Source organism: Buteo buteo, chromosome 20 (genome assembly GCF_964188355.1).
Source record: "Buteo buteo chromosome 20, bButBut1.hap1.1, whole genome shotgun sequence".
Lineage (NCBI taxonomy): Eukaryota > Metazoa > Chordata > Aves > Accipitriformes > Accipitridae > Buteo > Buteo buteo.
The window spans coordinates 10,263,638-10,286,014 of NC_134190.1; the positions used below are offsets into that span (position 1 = coordinate 10,263,638).

The window sequence follows — 22,377 nt, forward strand, 5'->3', positions numbered from 1 at the left end:
TCCTTTTGAAGAGGATTAGCAACAACTGCAAAAGTCAAAGATCAAAATGGAAGTAGAAGGGAAAAGAAAGAGAAGTTTTTTGCTTGAATCTCTAAGTAGAGGCAATTGAAAGGTGGGAAGCAGCATACACTAGAGGTCTGGTATCTACAGCAATCTAGTAGAAAGACACTGGACCTTAATCCAGTTCAAATGAATGGATGGTCAGTCATGAATACAGTGAAAGTAGAGGCCATTTCACACAGCCATTTCTAAAGGCCAGATCCTTGGTTAGTGAAGATGTGTCGATTCATGCTAATCAGCGGAACTAGGATGATTTGTGCTAAACCAAGGGACAAGCCTGAAATTTTTACATTCATGCTTCAGTCTGCACTTGACACCAAGCGGGGTTTTATTTGTATTTCAAGTTCTAGGGGTTGTTGTTTAAAAAAAAACAAACAAAAAACCCACAACAAGAATTTTTAGCCATTTCCTTACTCAGGAGGAGAATTTTTAAGTTGCAATCTCCAACTCAACCTTTCAATAATCAATGTAATATGGCATAAAATAGGAAATGTGTCAAATTGATTTCACATTCTTTTTTTTTGAGGTGCTTGCTGCAAAATTGCATACTACATTAATCAACACAGGTGCTTGGGTCAGACTTAGTTACTCTTTCTCAACCAGAATATTTACTTCATATACTTACATCCAACACAACATAAGTTAGACTTATGAAAGAAGATAGACAATTTAAGATGAATGATATTACCCAACATGAGTAAAGAAAGGAGGTACCAGTGCTTTGAATGAAGCATGCAGTCAGTACTTAGTGACTCTTTTAAGTTACATTTATGGTATTTAAAAAGCAGAGGAATGTTTTACCATATTAGTTGCAAACAGGATAAACTGTAAAATGAGTATCTTTACAGGTGGATATAATTGGCACACATGCAGACATTTTAATATCCATTATCAATTAAAAACTAGATTACTGAAAGCAGGAATCCTTTTTAGAAGGTACAGAATCCAATATTTTGTTATTCTGACTGAAAACACCTCGATTTATGAGTAGCATCATTGAAATCAGTTATGATACTTCACAAATAAAGTAGAATCCTCCCCTAGAGATATTTTTAACAATCTGGCCTATGGACTTCTGTAAGACTTCTACAAGAGCTGCTGCAGTCATCACCACTTAGGTATACATGCCAGGCTGGTAGGAACAATTTGAAATGTAAGTGTTCAGAAAATATTCAGAGACAAGAATGACCTGGGAGCAGATCCTGAGGGTGCTATTCAAGGGGAAAAGCATCCAGTTCCCCTTGCAGCCTTTGTTCCATGTGAAAGAAATTACACTATTGGCAGAGCAAAACATAGCTAAATGTACATAGAATCAGGCGGGCTTCAGACTGTTAGAACGGCTTACTAGGGCACAAAAATGGAACACCACTGCTGGCTTGGTAGAAAGGTCAGGGCCACTTTCATCTGTGTTTGGTATTCTTTGAACTTAGAGAATTATATTAGAGAGAGAAGAGACACCCGCATGCTCGCACCTCAAACTGCCTCGCTGTTAAACTGGGGGCCATGGCACATTAACCACAAGATCCACCCATGAGTGGGAGCCCCCTTGAAGGTCTTTCACTGTTCCAGGAAGAAGCTGCACAGTTGCAGAACGGGGCTGTAAATATCAGATTAGATATGCAATGCAAATATTGCATACTGCCATGGGTAATCTTGGAAGATGCACTGTGAAAATTCAGCTAATGCAAGATTTTAGAAACTCTCCATTGTTGAATGTTATGAATGATTCAGCAGACCTGAGGCTATGTTTGAATTTAAAAAGAGGTGGAGAACGTATCTAGTTCCTTTGGGTTAGTGCAAACATGCCCGAGCTAGCCCTTTGCTTTTGCAGCTCCCACACTACCATGTCTGTCTTGACTCAACTTGGTATTTTTTTCAGTATGGGCTGAAATTTTGCAGTAACATCTTCTGTACGTAAAACATTACCTTCTGTTAGAAGGGTGAGAAGATACCTGAGATCCACCCAGCGAAGAGTATATCTGTCTCTGAAGATATATAGGCACTGATGACGAACCATGTCTGCCTGCCAGCCAAAAGGAAAGATAATCTTCTTTTCTGTGTTAGGACATTTAGCAGGATTGGGTTGAGCAAATGAATAAAGCTTCTTCAGTGACACAGCTGATCCCTGCCAAACTAGCCCTGTGCTCCTAGAAATATGTAGCCCTTTTGGAAGAGGCTTCAGAGGAGCCACTGTGTCTGCTTTTCCCCTTCGTTTGGTTTAAGAAGAGAATGTCCCCACCTACATTTCTTCCATGCTCCTGGGAAGTCTGCTAAGCCTCTCATAACTGAATGAGAGCTGGTTGTAGAAACTAGCTTTTGCAGGCACTGTGAGGCCCTTTGCAGACTCCAAAGCTGGAGGGCTCGGACTAGACCTCTTAAGCACTGACAAGGACTTAGCAGATGTTTGGCAAGCAAAAAGGTGGCATATAAGGATTCCTTGTATAGCGCAGCTTTGTGGGTATGGAGTCAAGCCAGGATGCAAAGTCTGCTTAGGTACCTGACACAGAGGATGAAAGAGTCAAGATTTATTGTGGTGGCACCTTCAACATGAGCAGAAGCCAAAGCAAAGCATAAGTAAGGGCCAGTTTTACTAGCACTTGGGCGAGAATCATTGTGCTTCACCTCCATTTGTCCCCCTGTCCTTCTAGTTATGGTCCTATCGCCCTCCTGTGCCCAGAGCACAAGTTTAACCTGAGTCCAGCCTTCCCAGAGGGCTAGCTACAGTTCAGAAAACTAAAACAGTGGGTTTCATCCTTTTGTGAAGAATAATGGTGAAGCATTTGTCACAGCTGGCACTACACAGCAAGCTTTCTCAGAGTTCATATTGTTGCAGCTCTGTGTTGCAACCTGCAGAACAGGAAAACCACATCCTTTCTGAATGTGAGCATGTGACCTAGAAACTCCCAGTGTGAGGTGTGATTTCACTCTAAAAAAACAGAAAGACACATTTTGTCGCTGCAGCTAGCAAGGTAGTCAGACTGCTGGTGCAGAGAGCAGGCTATTGATGCAGAAGTTACTGAATCAGTAATGGATTTAGGGGTCTTTTGTTTTTAAGTACGGCACAAATTAGTAGAAACAGAAAACAAAGGAAAAGAGTAGTTTCCTTCTACCTTATCTTTGCCTTCTGTGTGCATTCCATCAAATGAACTGGCTTTTCAGAAATCATGGGAAAATCTTACTGGCTACTCTGAGCACTGAGATGCTTGACTGCAATGAATCATTTTCTGTTCCTTGCTGGACCAGGGAAGAGGCCACTTTGTATTTACAGGATAAAAGTGGCAGAGGTCATGGCCGCCTAAGCAAGCAGGCTGTGACAATTTCACAATGGATGAATTTTCACTTGGCTGAACCTTACGGACTGGAAACTGGTCCAGATTTTTCTACTACTATTACTCAGACTACCAAATCTCCCCTGGTCCCAGAATTCCTGGACCAAAATTTTACCTGGAAACAGCTCAAACATATTTTGAAGACCTGATGATTATTATTTTATGTGTTTTCTCCTCTGCATGTCTGGTTTCTGCCAGAAGAAATGCATTTGTGGACAGAGGGTCTCAAATGCAGGTCTCAAACTCCAGCTCAGCTTTGCTGAGCCAGGATGTTCAGATATCTTGTCCGTGATCCCAACAAACATTCAGGGGCTGGATTCAAAAGGCTCAGGCACCCGACTCTCAACCATCCATGCAAGGGTGGGTACGTACAATAGGACGTATTGGATACCGCTGCCTTCCTGGAGTTGCAGCTATATGTCAGCTGGGATATCCTAAGCTAGACCTGTCTATAGACTCCACGCTCAGGCAACCCCGTCCCATCCCTAGTGGGGGATTTACTTCTGAAAGTCTAGCCCTCAAACATTCTAAGTGAATGCCTAAGTGAACCAAACTGCCAAACCACTTTGATTTTTGAGGAGAAGGATGACAGAGGCCCAAGAGTAAGGGAAATCCAGCTAGGTGCTATTTGTAGCATTACAACACAGCCAAGAATATAATGGGGGAGATTCAGTGAAGATACAGCAGCCCCATCAAGCAGCGCCTGTGCTCCCCTATTCAGCAATGTTGTCACAGCCAAGCAGCCAATTCTCCCTGCCATTCAGCTCACCTGCACCTCAGTTGTTTTGCATTTCTTGTGTGATCATGAGCAAATCACCAAGTGCCTCAGTTTTCCTTCCTGCAAAATACTGGTGATACTACTACTCTATCTCAAAGAACAGCCAGCAGTTCAGAGATTTCTGACCTACCACATACACCCGGGAAACACCTGTAGTAGAGGATACAGTAAATTTTCTTAAATGCAAGGGACTACGTGATCAAATAGGTGTTTTACATCTCTGCCATATATACTTCTAGGTCAATATAAATTTAAACACTGGAAGATGTTCTTTTAGCCAAAATTCAACCACAGTGTGGTCAATAAACCACTGACAGACTATAATGTATGTAAGCCTTCCCTTACTTTCTTCTGCTAAAGAACACAGCTAAGTGAAACAATTTCTTGTCCAGTACTCCTTTTCTCATGTCAGTTGTGGTTGTGGTCCAGGAATGGGTTCATATTAGCATTTCAGCACTTGTTTTCTAACCTCATCTGGTCCAAAAGTGGCACTCTGCAATCAATTCATTTTGAAACCTTACAGAGTCTTGAATAGCAGGAAAAAAATTCCAGAGATGATTTTTCTCATGAAATGGAGCCATGATATGAGCAAAAAAGCCCCAAATTATTTTGAAAAGAAATCAGCCAACCTGAGAAATAGTACAGTTTTTTTATAAATAAGTAATAGAGAGAGAAGGAAGCAAAATTCATCCAGCTCATATCAGCTATCTGGCTCTGAACTTTGGAACTTAATATTGTTATAACAAGACAGATCCTTGATTAGAGAGGAGGTAGTTGCTGCTTTGAAGGCTGGACTTGCTTTTAAGTTAAATGTTCTCCTATCCTGACAGATTTTTCTGTATCTAACTACATCATTCATGGTGAGCATTTAGAATTAATCTGCATGAAGTCATCTCTATGTAATAAGTCAGAATTATTCCCCTATGCATATGAATGTAACTGTCACCAACTTCAACATAAGCTTTATCAACTAGACCGATCCCAAGAGGCAGTAATCACTCATAAAACTGAGCAGCTTCAGTATAGCTTGCGGGTTCTCAACACCACCAAGATCTTGAATGAATCAAAGACAGATGCAGTCTTTAGGATGCTAGTTTAATTAAGTGGTTGTTTCATATATGTCTATAAAAATGGCATGCCTGATATATTTTAGATTATCTGGGGACACCTGCTTACACACAGTACATCTGAAGTCTAGAACCATGACTATATAAACATGTCAAGTGCGTGTTTGTTTTTGTTTTCTGAAATGCAGAATAAACCCTGCAAGAGAAAACAACAAAGACAAACATTAAAGCAGAGCTGAAAGCTGTCCAGAGCTGCTGTGGAAAAATTCCTCTCTGCATCAGGTGTGTTTCATTGTATCACTGTGCAAAGAAAAGGCTGAAAGATGCAGACGGACTTCTTATTTACCCAAATATTTAGGTGAAGTAGTGATAAATAGCAAAAAGGGATATAAATTCACAAAGTTTTAAGGACCTTTTTTATTTTTCTAAAGAGTGAAACCTCAAAGAAGAGAACTGAGGTCAGCAAACAGAGCAGGCTCAAAGCCTGAGGGAAGGGAGCAGGAGCACTTGCTACTCACCATATGAATGGCAGGCAAAGAGAAAAGCAGACCTGACCTTTCAGGGAGATCTGGAAACAGCCCCAAGAGCACTGGTCATTAAAACAAAACAAAACAAAACACACAAAAAGGCATTAAGAAAACCTCACTCCAATGGGAAGAGGAAGTGGTTTAAGGGGATTAGCTCCCAAAAAACAAAGCTCCACTCTTCCTCAGACTGCCGAGGAGTCCCAGAAATATTCTTCTATAGTATTGATGGGGCTGTGAAAACGGACAAATGTTGGCAACCACTCAACAAATGATAATAATGGGAGGCGACATCTCTGGACCTCAACCAGCTAGCACACAATTGTCTCATTTTCATGGTGTGTCAAACTAAATTTAGACTTTAGCGCTTTGCTTGTCTTGCACCGTTGTCTCCTTTCCAGAGCAGAACATGGAAGAACATTTATAACTTTACACTAACTTTGACCTGCAAACACAAATGCCAGCCCGCAAAAACTAGTGCTGAATCATTTCTTTTTCCAGCTGCGACCTTTTTACCCTCCTTCCCTTTCATGTCAGTCCATTTCTTCATGAGCTGCTCTCATGCATCTATATCACGGAAGTATTTAAGAAGATTCAGTGGATTTGTACTCGATGAGGTGCAGGGAAATTTTCTCAGCCAGGAACCTTTCATGTTGGGCAACAGACACAGTTCCCCTTTTCTGACAGTCCTTCTCCAACAAGCATAACACCACCTACAAAAACCACAACAGCCTAGTAACCTGTTTCACAAAACTGAAATGCCCTAAAATCTTGGGATGTTACAAGCAGACACAGTGGCAAGGCATTCATGGATACAAAACAGACATCAATTTTGCCTTGGCACTGTAATACTGAGATCTTCTCTATCTTGAGACTAAACAGATGATACCATGGAGTCACAGACACACTTGAGTCAGCTTTGCAAGGACCGGGTTTACACCCTCTCATTCTTTTACCGAAGTAACAGCCTCTACAGCTGTGCAAACCCAACTCATCTGGAAGTACTGCTATTGAGACCAGACACTTTAAAAGCAATGATGCTTTTTTTGAAGCTAGCATTAGGAGTCTGATGTCTCGCTGCACCAAGGCAAAAAATATCAATCCCTTGAGCTTCAAAATTACTCAGAGATTTGGGCTTTAAAATGGGAGGGAGTTTATGGACTCAAAACAGGCCTGAAGTTAAAGTCCTTGACGTTGGTTAGTTGGTTGTGTGACTTCAGGAGACTCTGAATTTGAATCTAAGACTCAACAGAGAGCAGTTGTAGAGATGGACGAGGAAAGAGAGGTATCAAAATGAAAGCAGGCAATACAAGTTTCAGGTAACTGCATGGGGACTTTTGAAGGAGAGGTATTGGTATGACTGCTAGATTAGACCTGAATTAGTCTGAGTTTACCACAGAAGAAGAGGAGATGTCTAATACCACCTACTTCTGCTCAAGCTGGAAATACCAGAAAAATTCCCTCTGGTTGTGGTATTTTGGCACTTCTGGGTGCAAAAGATCAGTATACAGAGATGAATAAAAATTAGGGAAAGGCCTGAACCAGAGCTCCGTCCAATATCCATAAATTTGAGAACTCATTGCATACAGTGCAAACTTTGTGGATAAGTTCAATGGGAGATGGACGCAGGAGAAAAAAAAGCTATGATGACTTCTCAAAATCTTGAAAAACATAACTCTTCTGGAGCACAATTTTGTTGCACAAGCAGACAAAGACTCATCAAGGACCCATTTCAGTGAAGCACACACATACAAATGAATAAGGAAGGACTTGGGCATGTGCATAAAGTTAAGCATGTGTTCAATCACTCTGCTGAACACAGGGCATAGGTTCTACTCCCTAGAAGTCATTTCCCATTTGGAAACCCTTGTCAGGGAGAGAAAGGGGAAAAAGGAGGGTTGTTTAGCATGATATTTTTAGATAGATTTTTAATGGAATATTTGTTAAGCTTTCTTCCACTCCGACACCCCCCCTTGCCCACTGTCTGGGTTTTGTGTGTGTTTTTTTAATGGTTAGCAATGCATCACAGTACGGCTGCTGTTTAAATATTTGCCTGAAAAAAAATGTAGTCTGTGCTTAAGAAAAGTGGTTTGGCACAAACCGGACATTTTCAAACATCCATTTACCAGATGGATCACTTTGTTCAATTACAGATTAAAAAAAAGATGCTGAAGGAGTTGAAAATCGAGTGGAATGTTCCTAAGCACACAGCATTGTTTACTATCTGCATGTCTCCTGGCATTCTATGAGAAACTATCAATAATCTCTTCAAAAATGTTCCTTTCCTTTAAAGAAGTCTGCATTTTTAACAATAATAAAAAGGCAGTAAATATACTCTACAATAGCCTGATGGAAAAATGTGCTAAAGTATTTCTATAAATCAAATGTAGCAGTTTGGCATTAGCTCTGAGGCAGTAAATTTAGTAAATTAGGACCAGATGATTTTAAAATAGAATCTTACATAACTTTCTAGCGTGATATATATATTTTTTAATTTAACACAAGTTTGTCTGTCTTCATAAAGTTATCTTGGTTGCTACCAGAATGTGGTTCAGTCTTTAAGAACCATATTTTTTGTTATTTATCAAGTGCAGAATGTTTTAAATATCAAAGTAAGGAGGGGAACAGATTTCCCAAAAGACAGAAAAGGCTATAATCTGTACTGATCCACATAAGGTGTGGGGTGCTTTGTAGGCCTAATGCCCCTGACTATTTCTCTCTCATTATCTTGATTAATAATAGTCTATTTCTCTATCCATCTTCCTTTTCTTGCCCTCTTTCCCTTTTCCCACAACTGCAAAGAAATGTCTCCTTCCATTCCTCCTCACAGTGGTTACAGCTCCTACAAATGCAACTTGGTCCGACAGACTTTTCTTTCACCCATGTGCTTAGGTCAGGAGTCAGCATTTGGGACCTTGCATTTCTTACGTTTTCCCACTTCTGATCTCTGCACCAGAAGATCCGTCTCTGAGAAATAAGGAAAATGAAATTATAAGACCAGTCTAAGGAGCCTATTCCACCAGCTTTAGTCCAAACCTTTTGACCCTACCTACACATATATACCTGAAACCTGCTCTCCCAGCACATCTAGGACTTTCATGTTTCTGTGTGTTTACACCACTATCTAGTGTCAGACCACTGCTTATGTTCTGGGGAGAGGGGATTGCATATGTATGGCCTTCATGGTCTTCTTTTTGGGCAAACACTCATCCATACCATGGTCTTTCACTGGAAACAACAACTTCTGGAATAGCTACTGTGGACCCATCCCACAGCAACTGCGCTCACCACGGCATGCTACAGTGCCTTACTTTTGAAAGTATGACTAAGGCCCTTTTACAGTGCCTACTTACTGCCTAGAGAGCCAGAGCCAACACATTCTATCTCAGAACTTTAAAGTAAGAGGAGAGCCTCTCTGGTACCCTGACACTCCCAGGGATTTTTAACAATGCCTTCCAGACGTACATTCTCCAGGACCTTATGGCACAACAAATGAGCTAAGCCCCCCCTCAAAGGCCATGAGTACACGTGGAGACAGATCTTTACAGCTCCCAGACAGGGCTGAACTCTGAGGAGGTGAAGAGTGAAATCCTTGTGTCAACACTTATGACTCAAGCCCTCATCAGACTTCAGGAACAAACACCATGAGTCAACTGGGATGTGAGGGAAAGGGCAGACAGAGTAGAGAATGTAGGTGTTGAAGGAGAGACCAGCAAACAGTTGTGTGTAGCCTTCCTTTCATGTGATCCCAAGTCTGGTGCTTCTATCAGCTGTGCAAGTGTAAGTATCGAGACTGAAGCAAGCAGAAGAATAACTGTGGTGGATACTCGTGAGAGCAGAGTTATCTGCAACCACTGCCTCCCTCAGCAGAGACAAGTCTACTATGAGGAGCCAATTTAGTCAAAGCCAAGGCTCGGGATGCTATGCGGTGTGGGCCAAATCCTGGTCCCAGTGAAGTCGAGGGAAGCTTTGCCAATGGGAACATGCTCTGTCCTTTTCACCCCGTCTTTGGCTACCCCGTTGCTGGAAGCATTCAGAGTTTGCAAATGATAGCAATGGAAAAGAGAGGGAACAGAGTTCCCACGTTCCTTCTCTTCTACTATTGTTTCCTGAGAGTCCTGCAACACACAGTAATGCAATGATCTTTTCTTTAAAAGACATTGGACTGAATTGCTTGTTAAAAATAACAGAAGAGGAGGAGGGGTTTGGAAATCAGTCATTTTCCTTTAAAGAATGATTTTGGGAGAGTAGACCATAAACAGATTTAGATGGCAGCAAAGATAACCATTTTTGGCAGTTTTATGGAGATGCAAATTTACACTGAGTATGAGATGAGAGCTTAAACACCAGCACCCAAAGAAGAGAAAAATAAGTTAGACAGTGTGAGACATTTCATGTGCCATTCTCTGTTGTTATGGATATCAACTGACCTCCACAGATCTGGTTGAGGTGAAAGAGAGAAAAGATGATCACTTTCCTATCATATATCCTCTCTCCAAACACCTCCAAAAGAAGCAAATTCCCCTGAAATTCCTCAAGCCTCAAAACACCTCCAGGCTGAGTCTTCATGGGAAGCTTGGTGGTAAAGGCAAAACAGAATTTTCCCCTCTGGATTGATTTTTTTAAATCTCTAATTTGCATTTTATTAAATTTTAATTTTTGCTTCCCCTCCTCCCACTGGAAAGAACTGGTAGCTGGCTAGTGGACAACAACCGAGCTGTGTGCCCTGCCAGGGAGAAATGCTTTCGGTGCTATGAAAGAGTTGCTGGTGAGAGATGGGAAGAGGCAAAAACCAAGGATATAAAATATAACAACAGCAGATTACCTTTGCTAAAAAAAGTGTGGGAGATATTGTTGTGGTTTAACCCCAGCCAGTAACTAAGCACCACGCAGACGCTCACTCACTTCCCTCCCACCCAGTGGGATGGCCCCTGAGCAACAACAAGTGATGCACAATGCAATCGCTCACCACTTGCTGACTGATGCCCAGTTAGTTCCCAAGGAGCAATCCGTCTCTCCCGGCCAACTCCCCCCAGTTTATATACTGGGCATGGTATGGGATACCCCTTTGGCTGGTTTGGGTCAGCTGTCCTGGCTGTGTCCCCTCCCAACTTCTTGTGCCCCTCCAGCCTTCTTGCTGGCTGGGCATGAGAAGCTGAAAAATCCTTGACTTAGTATAAACACTACCTAGCAACAACTGAAAACATCAGTGTGTTATCAACATTCTTCTCATACTGAACCCAAAACACAACATTATACCAACTACTAGAACGAAAATTAACTCTATCCCAGCTGAAACCAGGACAGATATGCAATAAAAGCTTCCTAAAGCCAGACAGAACAAAAATAACAGGCTTTGCAAGCAAAATGGACACAGTTGGCTAGTCCAGTCACAGGACGATTCCTTGGATGATGTGTAAAACTGATGGACAGTTTACAGTCAGGAGAGATTGTATTTCAGGGTCAGTTTTGAGTTTCTGTCACGTTAAAGTAGTGTGCATTTTGCAAATCAGGGGGAAGGGGAGAGTATTTAAATAAGGGTTTCTTTGGTCCTGGCTCCCTGAGATGGGGCTAAGATGCAGAAATGCTCTGCACAGAGGATTAATGGGCTTTGAAGGATTTTGATGCAGTATTTTAAATCTAATTGATGTGTAAGGACTTCAATGCACACTCCTCTTTATAGGCCATTTTGTAGCTTAATGTTTCTGTACAACCTACTTCCACACAAATTCAGAGGAAAGTGCTGGCACGTGTGTTTGAAAGTGGGGCTCTCCACCCTGTCAACTGCAGGACTGGGAAGGCAGGAGGAGGGGAAGGAGAGGCAGGGAGGAAGAGTAGGCTGGAGCAGGGCACCAGAGACTGGAAAGAGCAGAGCCATGCGCTACCATGTTCAAGACAAAGCTTCTGGGGATAGGAATTGCTGCATATTACTCTGTGTGTGCATGTGTGGAGGTGAGAGAGATCACACTTGCTGAGAAAAAACTTGCTGATGCTAGTCTACGAAACCTTATCTTTCTAGATGTCACAGGGAAGTGAACCTTTTTACTCCAGACCACTGTTTCCTACTTAATTGTCCACACTCACACTCTTGCTTTCACGAAGGAACTCACTCCCACAAACGTAGTATGCCAGACACATGTATTCAAAAGAGCCTGGGGTGTTTCCAAACTGGGATCATAGTGCTGTGGTGGGCTGGTTGGCCTCCACCAAAAAAAACCCCAAAGCACCCCAAGAAGAGAAAGAAAAGAAAAACCTTACTCAATTCACTCCTATTTTAACAATTGTAATACCTGGTGGAATAATGTAACATCCATTGTGGATCCATGCGGATAAAATCTCAGCTCCAGAGTTTCACCCAAACTGGGGAAAGTTCAAGTAGAAAGTTCAGGTAAAGATCTGAGCTTTTGGATGCCAGGACTGCAACTTCTTACGACTGCATGAAAAGCTTAACATGCCTAAGCTTTGTGGCTAAGTTTCTTGTCTGAGGCAATTCCGGTTCCAATTCTGGATTCCTTTCATCTTAAATGAGCTGTGATGTCTAAACATACATTTCCTCTTGAGCAACCTCCCTGTATTATATTTATCATATTTCATCTGCATAATTGTGAACCAGAGAGAACAGAAGCCTTTTGCAGTCTCTCCATAGTTATGCTATTTCTCAGCTTTTCTTACGAAAAACAGAAAACCCCTCTTTTGGCATCAGTAGGTTGAATGGCATGCATGCCACACGTCTGGAAGCAAGCCTGTATTTTTTAAGCCCATGTATTAAAAATATTCAGTGCTGGAGGGGAAAATAAAGGAGTGTATTCTGTGAGCACAACTGTTAGACTGGTTTGTTTGTTTGGGAAATGAATAAGCCTTTGACAGTATCCTTGGAAGGAATAGGCCAGTGCGTGCTCCATCCTGACATTCTTTTCCCTCTCCAGTCTTCCCCGCATACCTTACGTTCCTCTTGCCCTCCCAATACCACTGGTTCGTGGGCAGGCAAGCGCTGGAGACCCAGTCTGCCACAGCCCTGCACCCATCTTGAAGCCACCGGCTTCTGCCATCTCTTCTACCCAATGCACCAATGTTATCTGCACGAGTGCACATATCAAGGTTTGCAGAGCTCTTAACTTGCCTTGGCTTTGCAAAGTGCATGTGGCAGCTCAGCTGTGATTGCTGCTGTCTTCCACAAATTCCTTCCAGCACTGCTGAGAACATGAAGTCCCCCTGACCCTCGTGCTCTGCACCAGCTGGATGGCTGAGGAGCTGCTGTGCTGCACGGACCTGGAAAAGCGATTCTTTTTCATCCTCATCTGCAGTTAGTATTCAGCGTTGGACCAGAGATAAATTTACTTCAAATCAATTTTACATTCTCTCCTTTCCTTTCTCCAGGGTGAGATGGGTCCCTCCTGCTGTTTTAATAGTGATTCCACTGTTTCCCTTCCTGTGTTCATTTTCCCCTGACAAGGTGACTGCTTGCTTCTCATAACAAGTGAAAATTGTAGTGGTACTTATCCAGCTCCCCCCCCCCCCCCCTTTTTTTTTTTTAAACCAAACAGACTTTTCATTTTTTATTTGCAGGGTCAGGCTTGTGGCTTAGTGATAGCCAGTTCCGGAATATCTAAACTCCAACTGCCTTCCATGATTTCTCAAGCTAACAAAGGCTGGATTCAATTTCAAAACCTTTTGGGTGGGAGGACACCAGCATGTTTCTTTCTGGCTGGCATTTGAAGCAAAACAGAGAGGACAGAGGGAGCTGCATTTATTCCCTTTATCTGAAGGAGGGTCACTAAACAGGGCCTTGATGGTTGACTTACAAAGTTAAATGAGCGATTCCTGAAGAAACACTGCATAGAATGCCCTTCTTGAGAATGTGAACAGCTTTTGTGCTTTATTGTGAAAGGAGGTGGGATGCCTGTAAGATTAGTTCATATATATTAAAGGAAATGCAGAATTCTAGAGCAAGGCCAGTGAACTAGCTCTGTGGTTAAAAGGCATCTTAGGTAGAATGGCAAAGGAAAGTCAAATTTAAAAAGATACTTCTATTAACAATTTTTATTCTCACAATTTGACCCTTGCATTTAAACCTGACGACTACAGTGACCGCTACTCACCCCTCTGTCTGCCAGGAGAGACTTCTGTTACTGTTAAATGGAATAGACCGCTTGCTTGAAAAGATTTCCATCACTGGTCAAAGAAAAACAGAACAGACTTTGTTTTGGTTTGCTGAAATGCAAAATATTCCCTTCTTTGGGTGAGACTGAAATCTTTTGCTCATCATCTCGTAGTGAGGTGGGAGAGGAGGCCTTTCTGTGCAGACAGACACAGAAGCCTGCCCACATCAGTGGTGAATTTTTGCTAATGTTCTTTTCAGGAAACAGCAGCGTTTCATCTTTTTTAACAGATTTGTCCAAGCAAGCAAATTCCACCACTCTGATTGTGTACAAAACCATTCTACACTGAAGAAATTCCATCCACTGCATATCCACTGAGCCAGTCTGGGTAGCGTTGTAGAGGCGGCAGGACCAAGGCTAATTATGACTCCTTTGCTCGTAAAGTGCAGTGGCACTGTAACTAAATTAATTTTTATCCCAATTCCCTGGCCAAGTATCACAGCAAGAAGTGATGCAGATGCTGCACAACATTATCCAAAGGATAGTCAGGGCTTTGTGCAGGAAAAAAAAAAAAGATAGAGCAGTGTTTCCCAAACACAGAGCTCACAGACCCTTCCTGAAAAGACCCTCTCAACTGTGAGGGAGACACTCTGCTGTGTCTCTCTTTTCTCAGGTTGTGTCATGGGGAAATAGGAACAAGGGATTTTTGTTTGAGTAACCTTTCAGAGCAGGATATCTGTCTCGTGTTCTTCTCCTATCAATTGTCACGGGGCGATAGCTGGCTGATTTGCTTCAATGGGTATTCGCTTCCCAGCCTGGCTGACAGCTGTGTTTCATGTTGTGTGCTGAGCGTTGTGGTGGCCGAGCCGCAGAGCCTGGCTGACAAGCAGTCCCTTTGGCTGCCCTACCATTTCACCTGCTGCCATCTCCCAAACACCCCAGAACCCCAACTGGCAATCAGGAGGGCACCAGGAAGACACAGACCAGTGGTGCGGTGAGAAATAAAGCAAGCGATAAGCTCACCAGGATGGTGTATGAGAGCAGGAGACAAGCAGTAGGTTGCCCAAATGAGCAGAGAGTAATATTAATTGCCCTCGGCAAAAGCAAAGAAACAAACAAAAGCCATTGATGCCGGCACAAGACGAAGTCACAGAACCCATTTGCTACTCAGCTAGAATTGCAGTGGCACAAAGTATGAGGCAGTGAATCAAGCCATTGCTGTGCTGTGAAGCAAAAAGACACATTACATGAATTACCCTCCTGAGAACTTCAATAGGACCCTGTAGTTATAAATCCTGGCAATATAGCTCAAGTTGCTTCTACAACACAGACATCCAGGTCTTGGCTTCCCCTTCAGCATGTTCCATTGTATAATTGAGCTGATTATCCAAGGCAACCAACAACTCAAAACTTTCCTAGACTACGCCTGAAATACAATATTACATAGTAAAGGCACAGCAGTTGGCAAGGTCATCAAGAAAAGCCAAGTGCTTGCACTAACCACAAATGCGTGCTTGCCACGATCCTGACTTCTTAGAGTAATGCGTCAAGGTTAGAGGATCGTATTTACAAATCTCTCTTTCAAGGTATATCTAATTCCTGATATTCGTGATAGATTGGGGAGCTCTGCCACACTGCTAGCTCTGCTAGAAGTGTTGCACTAAGCAGGAGTATTTCACCCTCGGGGAAATTAAAAACCCCCTCAAAGTGCAAAGAAAACCTAAGACAGTAAACGGAGTAGGTGAGAGAAGGGGGAGGGAGGGTGCGTGAATAAAATGAGCAGTGGGACTTGACTGAGGAGGTGGTGTGCGATGGCAAGCTCTCTTTCTCCCTGTAAAATACCAATTCTTGTATCTGCTTCTTTAGAATTGTATAGCTACCAACACCGATAGACTTTGTGCCCAAATTGTCATTCCAGTGGCATTTAATTAAAAGTTTTTAATATGAGTTATGGAGAGCAATAAAGGCAAAACAATATATACAAGGGAACAACTCAACTAGAATTCTACATTAACACATCTGTTACCTCATATCAAGATCAGTCAGGGACATTTTACATACGCTAAAAGCAACGCAGGCTAAAACAAAAGCAGAAGGCACAGCTTTTCAAATGTGTTTAGATTTCATAATGTGACTGTAAAGCATTCTGAAAAAGGAAAAACACCAATTACATTAAAAGTATCACTGCTGGTCAGATGACTGGAAACCAGATGCACTCTGCATTTAAATATAGGTGAAGTCAGAAGTATGATTCTACTTTTCTTATTTTTGTCTCTGACACTTATCCGGTTCTTACTAACGTGGTTCTACAATCTTCAATGCATTTATCTTCATGACAATGGTGCCACATAAAGAGATTATACAGAGCTTGTTCAGGGAATGGGATTTGGATGCTAGTCCAATACCATGCAAACACATTAGCTATCGCATCCTCTGTACTTAGGAGAAATTTTCTCCTCCCAGGAGAAATTTTTATCCTTGGAGTATGAAGGGCAAAAACACGCAAAAAAGAAAATCCAAGGTCAAACTCCACAGTTAAGAAACACTCCAAAGAGAATTGCGCTCTTCTAGTAGTAAGCTGGTTATGCATAATCACTGGAAGAATTATTTCTTAAATAAAGTGTCTAAGGACACAGCATACAAATGAGCTTTATTCTCTCAAAACTACCCACATTTATTTTGATGCTACACTTAAAACAACACTGCCCCAAACTCAGTGCATATAAAATATTATCTATTTCAAGTACTGTCTTGGAAAATCAGAAGAATCAACAGCAACAACAAAAACAGAAGGAAAAACCCAAAGAAAAACCCCTGTGGGGGGTTACAGCCAGTGAAGCTACAGCACTGCACAGGGATCCCAGTCACAGTGGCGTGCTCTGCACTGCAGGAAGCAGAAGCTCGCTTTTCTCACTGAGACATCTTTTGTGCTGACAGGAACTCATACCGATGAACTACGAGACAGTATAGAAAAAAAAATTTTTTTTGCATTCATTTAGTAAATTTGTATAGTACAACCACATATTTTCTGCTGGAACCAGAGAACGGAAGAGATTGCAGATAAAAGTATGACATTCCTTAGAAGCCATGAAGCCATTTTAGCAATAGGATCCTTCTCTAGAGGATTAGTCACATGAGAATTTAAGGATATCACTGTACTATGGAATGAAGTTATGTTGGTAATCTGGTAGTACAAGATTATTCTTTGCTGTGTTTCCTTAGGCCACTAGAAATAGTCTTGAGTCCATCTGTGACCTAGAAATGTTGGGTAAGATCCAACTCGGGCAAAAAGGAGAGAATTTATTTCCTGTTCATCTAAACAAGCTGGAGTATGTCCCATACACAAAGATTCCTATTATGTGCACCATATTAATCACGCCTGATTAAGGGGTCTGACTTAAAAAGCATGGAGGATCGCCACACATTTATTTTCCCTGCTCTTTCCTGCCCCCAAGATACCAGAGTTAATTATTACTCTCTTCCAAGTAATCCTTATTTGCCATGGTCACTCTTTATAATGGACATCTCTAGATGATTAAAGCCATCTTGGCCTCTGGTGTCTAACCGGTGCGTGAATGGCAGGCTTTCCCGGGCAAAGGGAACACCGGGCATTTTGATTCAAGAGGTAGTAGTTAGAAGATCCATCTTTTGGGGGCAAACGAGGGCAAAAATCAATCGCAAAGACAAGAAGTGCCCAACGCCTCCAAGAGCTGCACAAGAAAAAGGCGGCTACAGAGGGGACGGATGGAGAAGGTTTAGCACCAGGCCCCAGACCAGGCCAGACTGCGAGGGGGCATTTTTGTTTCCCCGCCGCTTTGTCACTTCGGGGCCGCCTTCACTGACAACCCGGGCGCTTTGAACCTTGCCGGGCCGAGAAACCCCCCCCCCTCAGCACGGGAGGCAGCAGCCGGGGCGGGGGCGGCAGACAGAAGGCCTTTTGTTCCGAGCGTCCCCGCCGTGCGGGGAACTCGAGGTGAGCGGCTTGTGAGAGGGCACGGCCGGACCCGGTGCCTCACCAGAAGCGGGGCCCTCGCTCTGTGGGACGCCCTTCCCCCCCGCCTCACAGAAGCGGGGGGCGCTCCCCTCAGCGCCCCGAAGGGCGGGCAGCAGAGGGCGGGGCCGCGGGGGAGGGGAGGGGGAGAGAGGGTCCACCTTATCCCCGAGCGTGACCAATGGCGGGGGCGCTATGCAAATGAGCGGGGTAGCCTGGCGGCGGTGGCGGGCGGCGGGGCGCGGAGAGGAGGAGGCGGCGGCGATGCGGCGGGAGGCGGTGTAGCTGCCGCGCGGGCCCCCTCAGCGCTCCGCAGCCATGAAGTACAAGGTGAGCCGGCGGCGGGCGCCGTCCCGGGGCCTTTGAAGTCTCCCCGGCTTGTCAAGCGGCTTCCCCGGCGGCAGCCGGGCGGCCCTCGCTGAGGGGCCGCAGCCCTGACAGGAGGCGGGAGGCTCGGGGCTCCCCTCGGTGCCCCCCACAGGACAAGCGGGCGCAGCCGTTGGCCCGGGGCGGTGCGGCCGAGCCGCCCCGAGCCCGCTGCTCCGTGCTGTCTCCGGGCACGGAGCCCTAAGGGGGGGGGGACGGGGACGGGGCAGCGAAGGGGGGCAGGCCGGCGGAGACCCCCCCACCCGCCCCGGGTGTTCTGGGGTGTTGTGGGTGGGGGGAGAAGGGGGTTCCCGCCCGGTGTCTCGGCCCTTCTCCCGCTTACGCCGGCGCTAGCGAACGGTGTGAGCCCGGTGTCTGGGGAAAGGCGGGTTTGTACGTGATGCCCAGCGTCGGTTCGGGACGGGTATCGCTGCTTCTCCCCGTTTTCCAGTCCTTGGGGAATGTCTCGTTATCACAGCGCAGTTTTTCAGGGCGGTCTGTTCGGGTCAGCAAGAAGAAAAAAACCCCAAACCACCGTATATTTAAAAAAATGGGTAGCCTATCCCCCTTTCCCAAGTTAAATAATATAAGTGATTCTAGCTTAACCTTTTACTAGAGGTTTTTCTTCAGAAGACACAGATGTGGAGGCTTTCATCCTAACATTACTCTACTTAGAAACGTCTGGGCAAGGTACTGAATTGCCCACAGGGCATTAGATTACTGTACAGACATACCATAATCTTGTGTGATCGGAAAAAAAGGGGGAGGGAAGGAAAAACTTTACTTTCTCTGCCAAAAATAACTTCAGCATCAATAAAAAAGTGATTTGGAAATGTCACACGTTATATACTTACTTGGAGACTAACTTGCTTTGGAAGTGAAGTCCATCTTCTTACTGAATTTAGGCGGTGTAGTGTCTCCTACATGGGAGCTGTAGCTATACATGCTATAGCATTGTATAAGGCTTATAAATGCGGGCAGAATGAGATGTGCGAGTGATACCTAGGTAAATATAGGTAGATTTTCATGCTTTTCCATATATGTCTGAGCTCAGCCCAGGCTTTCAGGATCTCTCATACCCAAACTTTGGGAAAGGTCAGAGTTAAGTTTTCAAAGCTGCTGCCAGTTTCTCCATCTCATGGTGGTTAAGAATAACTGGGAAAAAGAAATTGTTTAAGATACAGATAGACAAAGATACTCCATGACTTTGAAAATTTTTTTTTTTCCCTTTAATTCTGTCTCAAACAACTGATCTGAAGTCTGAGATCAAATTCATCTCCTATCCCTTTCTACTCCCCCTCAAATCAGTTCAGGTAGACTTTATACCTGCTTAGAGAAGCTGTGACTCTTGCAACAAAATGTCAGGCACTTGGGGGTAAAAGAGCAGTGTCACTGTTAGTCCAGAGCTCATGAACTGCTTTGCAACTGACCATGACTAAGCGACACTTCTGTCACGGTGGCAAAATAATGGTCCTGCGTAGTTACACAGCTTCCTGACTTCTGGTGTCACCATCTATCCTTCCTCTGATGCAAGGAGATCATGCTTCATATGTAGCCCAGTGGCACTGCAAGAATAGGGACCGATAAGGTAGCTCAAAAGGTGGAAGTCTTCCCTGCTCTGTAATGTTTCCTTTGCCCTGTCTGTTTGGAATGAGCATTTTGGTTTGGGTTTGTGATTACGTAACTCTAAACAGAGAAAGCTAGACAACGTACGAGCCATAAAAAAAAAAAAAAAAAAAAAAAAAAGGACTGAGGGTTTTGGCCTTCTTGTCAGACTAAGGTGTTTACTTTCCCTGGGAAATGTCAAGTAGTTACACTGTTTAACTAGGACAAACATTCTTAGATCTATTTCTTATCCCTGATCTATTTCTTATCCCTGGAGTAACACAGAAAGAAAATAGCTGCTCATTCAGTGTCTATTATTTTCTTTCTGTATTTGCTTTCTTTCTTTTATTTTTCTATAGAAAAACAAAAGTCCTGTAGTTTTTATTGTATACAGAAAATAAAGGAGCAGAGCATGCTTACAGGCTGCCTGGGGACATACCATCATTTCAGAGGTGGCTTAGGTTCCAGGTGCAGAGTTGGGTCTATTTAACTGCTCCTGGTGTTATATTGGGGCCTGTCATTCTTTACTATCATTGTGATAGTCCATAAGATAAGGCCTCATTTAATGAAATGATTGAGATTCTTATTAGAGTTTAATTAGAGTATTAACAGTTGGACAGAACAGGAACTGACTTGTGTGTGAGACCCTGAGTATGTCTCTCCATCACTCGTGGCTTCACTTTCAGCGTGACTAAACCCAAGATCATTTCTGGTCTAGAAATCCTTTCCGCTAGTCAGTCTACCCTTTTTTCACTCATAAACATTTTGAAGACTTGTTCGCTCTCTTATTTTACCTAAGCTTCTTTTATTGTCCATCCCACTCTTTAAACATCCTTCCAACATAATACTCAAGCCTGACTCCTCTGAAAGCCACTGGGAAAATCCCTGTGGATTTAAGCAAGTTCAGAATTGTACCTTATATATGTCTTTAGTATGTCTTTACACTTCTGTCTATCTTTTGCACACTGTGTGAAATTGAGTGAAGATGTGACTGTTTAAAGCAAAGACAAATTTAACCCCAGATTAGGTCCTCTTCTGCCATTCATGTACTAGTTAAATACTGGAGAACACAAAAGTTACCCTGAGCCGTGAAAAGATAGGAAATGTTAGCATAACAAATATTTCTATGTTTGTTGTGAGCATTTCTTAGTCCTCCTTGTCTAAAAGCTACTTTCAGAAACTAATTCCTGTAGGGTGCAGTTGTATTATGGCAACACCCCAGTTCTTCATTTGATGACAACAGCATCCTTTTGTGCTAAATCTCCATGTACCACAAAACTGCATCCCATCAAGGTCTCACAGGATGCTGTTCAAGTAATCTGTAATCCAGAAGGTAGGATCAACCCTTTCTGAAACCAAACCCAGACTGTGATTCCAAGGATGAAGCAGTTAAAGCTAAAATGTGCTATACAGGAACAGAAGTACCAGTGGGTTACCATGATCAGGGAGGAACATGGATGGGAGAGGATGTATCTGGCCAGCAATTTCAATGCCCTTATCTCAGGCAATAAAAGTGTGACAGAAGGAAAAGGGAGAAGACATTATCATAACAAGGCTTTTGTAGCTTGTTGGCTGTTCACAAGACGAAAAAAGAGGGGGAAGGAGAAAGAGGGACTTATCTGTTTACTAAAAGATCCAAACAGTTAGTGAAAGAGGAGAGAAAAAACAACAAAACCCCCTGCATTCCTTACCTCATTTAAGCCAAAAGGAATGACGTAGATGTAAAGTATGAGGTCTTGATTATCTATTTTTAGATAATTTGTTGGGCAAGGGAGAAACCTAAGTAAATAGGGTTTGAAATGGCTGCCATTTGTGCTAAGGCACAGTCCTGTAATATATAGACTTGGTTACAATGCCTGTATGCCAAGACAAACAAAATAGTGTCACTGGGAAGAAATACTATATTCCCAACCAGGAATGCTTGTGAAAAGCTGCTTGTAACCCTGGCAATGAAAGACTTTGAGTGTTGGGCCATGTAAAAGGAAGAGAACTGCCTGTACTTTACTAACCAAATCCTCTCTGTTTTGTTTATCCCTCACACTCCTCTTTGTTTTCCTTTTTTTTTTTTTTTTTTTTTTTTTTTTTTTTGCTATCTCAGCAATCACAGGGTGACAATCAAACTTAGGAGTAAATAGGAACCGTAAAACCTTGTAAAAGGTAATATTAGAGAAACAAACCAACAAAGGGGAAAAACTGTACAAGTTTGTGCCATCTCTGTTACCGTTGTGAATTTGCAATGGAAGTTTCCATGCTTTTTATCTCCTCCATGCATGTACGGAGGAAGGTGACAGAAGTCTAGCAGGGTCAGGCCTAAATCAGCAGCAACACTAGTGACACGTAGCAGTAGGACTGGCTCCTTCCTAAAGCTTGGAGGGCCACTGTCCTTTTCAGATTCCCACTCTTCCCACTGTGGCTTCTGTGTTGCCCCCCACCCCCTCCCAGCCCCTGGTAAACTTATGTATTGCTTATAAGCCTCCAATTTTGGGTCAAGTATGTATTTGTATACTTAATAGAGGTAACTGCCTCAATACCTCAGGGTATTTGAGAAACTCCCACAA

General features: G+C 43.2%; 1 protein-coding gene across 2 annotated transcripts in view; it reads left to right on the top strand.

The window, feature by feature from the left end:
- Window positions 1–22,377, top strand: part of NEDD9 (neural precursor cell expressed, developmentally down-regulated 9) — a 75,185-nt gene that overhangs the window by 17,341 nt on the left and 35,467 nt on the right. Inside the window, exon 1 of one of the 2 annotated variants that reach the window (XM_075052202.1) lies at window positions 18,089–18,178. The exons of the other annotated variant lie outside the window; for it this stretch is intronic. Coding sequence (XP_074908303.1) covers window positions 18,167–18,178 — 12 coding nt within the window. The 5' untranslated portion in view covers window positions 18,089–18,166. Of the gene's footprint in view, window positions 1–18,088; window positions 18,179–22,377 lie in introns of those variants that run through there. 2 annotated transcript variants of the gene reach the window in all.